Source organism: Lycium barbarum, chromosome 12 (genome assembly GCF_019175385.1).
Source record: "Lycium barbarum isolate Lr01 chromosome 12, ASM1917538v2, whole genome shotgun sequence".
Classification (NCBI taxonomy): domain Eukaryota; kingdom Viridiplantae; phylum Streptophyta; class Magnoliopsida; order Solanales; family Solanaceae; genus Lycium; species Lycium barbarum.
In genome coordinates, this window is record NC_083348.1 from 94,967,536 (window position 1) to 94,971,086 (window position 3,551).

Genomic DNA, 3,551 nt, shown 5'->3' on the forward strand with positions numbered 1-3,551 from the left:
TTGACTTTTCTTTTGTGCTATAATTTATGAAGGCCATTATGTTGGATTCGTCGTATTGAAGTGCATAATGCTACGAACAGGTTAGTAATTTTTTTTCCTTGAAGATGTATGCTTGGTTAGTAATAAGCTTACATGGGGTATCATGAATTGAGATGGAGATTGTTTTTTTAAAAGACAGCCGCCGCATATAGATGGAATTAAAGAATACAAAATAAAAGAAAATCAACGAAATGAAATTTTGAAAGAATTTGATTAAAGAAAATGCAAAACCGATATCATAAGTCCGCAACTTGTACTGTAATTTATTCCTTAAAATGAATAAAAAAAAATTATGAAAGAAAATATTTTATTTGCCAAACAAAAGAAAAAATTGAAAAAGAAAGTGTAATTTAATGAACCAATATCACAGCTTGTGTTGCTGTTTTTTTTTTTTTTTTGTTGCTTTTCCCGTCCCGCTTTTAGTTATTATTTTTCACGTTTTCCTTTTATTTATATAAATAGAAAGAAGTCATTATAGAGGAACAAAATTTAATGAATGAAATAATTAAATACCCTTTATACAAATTTATAGATATTACATAAAGAAAATCATGTATAAAAGTTACTACCCAAATAAACACACGAATTTGAAGGTGAAAATTTTCCTTTTAAATTCCGTTTCTTTCATTTCAATTAAAATTTGATAATGAAAAATGCAGTTCATTTAAGTATTAATTATAATAAAAATCATATATCTTTATAATATTACATTACATTCAATTAATTTTTGTATGTATATATATGAATAATTTTTTAATGTTTTCTATTTCAACTAAATTGTTTTTTTAATAACCGCGCGAAGCACGAACTAATTCACTAATATATCTAATAAAGCTAGGTATCTACAAGCTGATGTGACACCTCTCTATGACCTAGAATACTATTTAATTTTTTTCTCCTTTTTTTGAATTTTTCCTCATTTTAAATTAATAATATGTTGTATATTAAATAAATCAAAGTCATTCTCTTAATTACACCTTTTCCCCTCCTATTTAATAACCGTTCTTAAAATTGCTGTTAGTGATGACTATGAATATAAAGAAGACTTGGGTCAGTAAATAATGCTGAAAATTTGAGGGGCATGTTCCACATTTAATAGCAAAGTAATGATCCTACAGGAGATTAAAGGTCAGCCAATATTGTTGTTTTATAATTGAGATTAGAGGTGTTCATGGTCCGATTTGACTTGGTTTTTGGCTAAAATCAAACCAAACCAATCAAGACGTTTTTTTTTAATATTCAAACCAAACCAAATCATTATAGTATAAATTCTATCGGTTTCGGTTTTATCGGTTTGGTTCGGTTTTTCCGGGTTGTAATAATATATTGTATAATGCAAAAAAATTGACAAACTTATTTACAAACTTGCACTTTTGAGTAGTTGTAGTTTCCATTTGAAAAAAATATCCAAAAATCTAAATAAATAGAGAAATCCAAATTCATTAGATAAAAACTAAATCAACAGAAAAAATCTAAATCAGTGGAGAAAATCTAAAATAACAAAGAAATAAAATAAAAAACACATACAAGATGAAAGACTAGAGAAGCAATTCATTCAAGTAAAACTTCAAAGACACAAAAATAATTACACAAACAAAGAGTAGGGAACATACAAAAAGTAACCAAAAAATAAAAGGGAAGAAAAAGTTACAGACTTACAGGGATTAAAGCTTCTTGTACTATCGCGGTGCACACGGAATAATTGTGGTTTATGATGTAACCGACCAAGAGAGCTTCAACAATGTCAAGCAATGGTTGAGTGAAATAGACCGATATGCAAGTGATAATGTGAACAAACTTCTTGTTGGAAATAAGTGTGATCTCACAGCACAAAAGGTAGTTTCCACAGAGACAGCTCAGGCTTTTGCTGATGAAATTGGCATACCTTTCATGGAAACAAGTGCAAAAAGTGCCACTAATGTAGAACAGGCTTTCATGGCTATGGTTGCTTCAATCAAGAACAGAATGGCAAGCCAACCGGCAAGAGCGGTTGCTGTTCATCTTGAAAGGACGAAGCTCTGTTGCCTTGATGATGATTCTGATGTGGAGCTGTGGTGAAGCTGGCACGCAACAACACAAAGTACCACTTAACAAGCTTAGCCACAACAGACAAGAATGGACATCATGAAAAAGAGAAAAAAGGAACAAAAGATAATGCATGGTGCACTCACAAAACATAACTTCTTTTTAGAATATTTAGCATGTGTTTGTATTAAAAAAAAATTACCAAAAAGTAGAATAAGAAAATTCAGCAGAGAAACATCTTAACAGACAAATGTAATCATGGAGAGTTTATTTATGTTAACTATTGAGTAAGAGATTTTTATCCTCTTAACAGACAAATGTAATCATGGAGAGTTTATTTATGTTAACTATTGAGTAAGAGATTTTTATCCTCTTAACAGACAAATGTAATCATGGAGAGTTTATTTATGTTAACTATTCAGTAAGAGATTTTTATTTTACTTTAAACGTAAATGGCCTTGGGAAATATGGGCTAAACTTTTCTCTTGGAATGGTCCTAAATTATGAAGAAGTTAAAAAATAGATAAAGTTTAATTAACATATATAAATATATATAATATTTTAAATATGTACATATTTATCGGTTCAGTTCGGTTTTTTTTATGGATAACACTAAACCAAACCAAATGTTATCGGTTTTTAAAAATCTAAAACTAAGCCAAATCAAACCGAGCCGATTTTCGATTTATTAAATCGGTTTGACTTGGTTTATCAGTTCGGATCGATTTTTCGATCTCGTTTGAACACTACACTGAGGTAAATCATCATTGTTGAATAGCGCCGGAGAAAGTGCAAAGCAACGACATAAAGAGATTACAATTCAGTTCCACTATTGCTCCTCTAATAAATTTGGAAGAGGTACACTTTTTATTTATTTATTTATTTATGCGTTTCATGGAATATATATATATACTTCGGCAAAAGACACTCTTTTTACCTATTTTCCGTTTTGGTAATTTGTATCAGAATCAAACATACACACACATATATATCCGGTCTATTAGAGATTTTTTTTTGTTAATTAGAATTGTTTATGGGGTGAATAATTTAGTTGTAGTTCCATAGTTCAAGTAGATAATATTGTTATATTTACTGTAGTATTAAATTCACAATTTAGTTTGAATTGAAAAAGAAAGCTTTTGAATGGTGATTGGCTTGGGATTAGGTATGACAATAGCTCGGAAATTTATTCACTGAATTCCTATTTTCAAGTAGTCCAAGAAGCAGATGAAGTAGCAAAGGAATAGAGTGTTAAGAAGACAATAAGGCAGGAGATTCCAATAAGAAAAATGATATGTTTGTAACAGTTTTTTTAAGCCAAATGCAGAAAATGTTTTATGTATTACTAATATTTCTCTCGACATTTATGCAGAATCTTTCCAATTTTGGTTAAGTGACTCAAATTATTTTTGCATGTTAAAAAAAAAAAGATTTATAGATATGTTTAATGCTTCTACACATTTTAATATTTTCTTTTTTTAATTGTC

General features: G+C 29.1%; 1 protein-coding gene across 1 annotated transcript; it reads left to right on the plus strand.

Annotated features, from left to right (window-relative positions):
• Positions 1-1,145: 1,145 nt before the first annotated feature.
• On the plus strand, positions 1,146-2,097 carry LOC132624681 (GTP-binding protein YPTM2-like). The gene is made up of 2 exons (XM_060339423.1): positions 1,146-1,167; positions 1,769-2,097. Exons 1-2 carry the CDS (start codon positions 1,146-1,148, stop codon positions 2,095-2,097), a joined length of 351 nt encoding a protein of 116 aa, XP_060195406.1.
• The last annotated feature ends 1,454 nt before the right edge of the window (positions 2,098-3,551 follow it).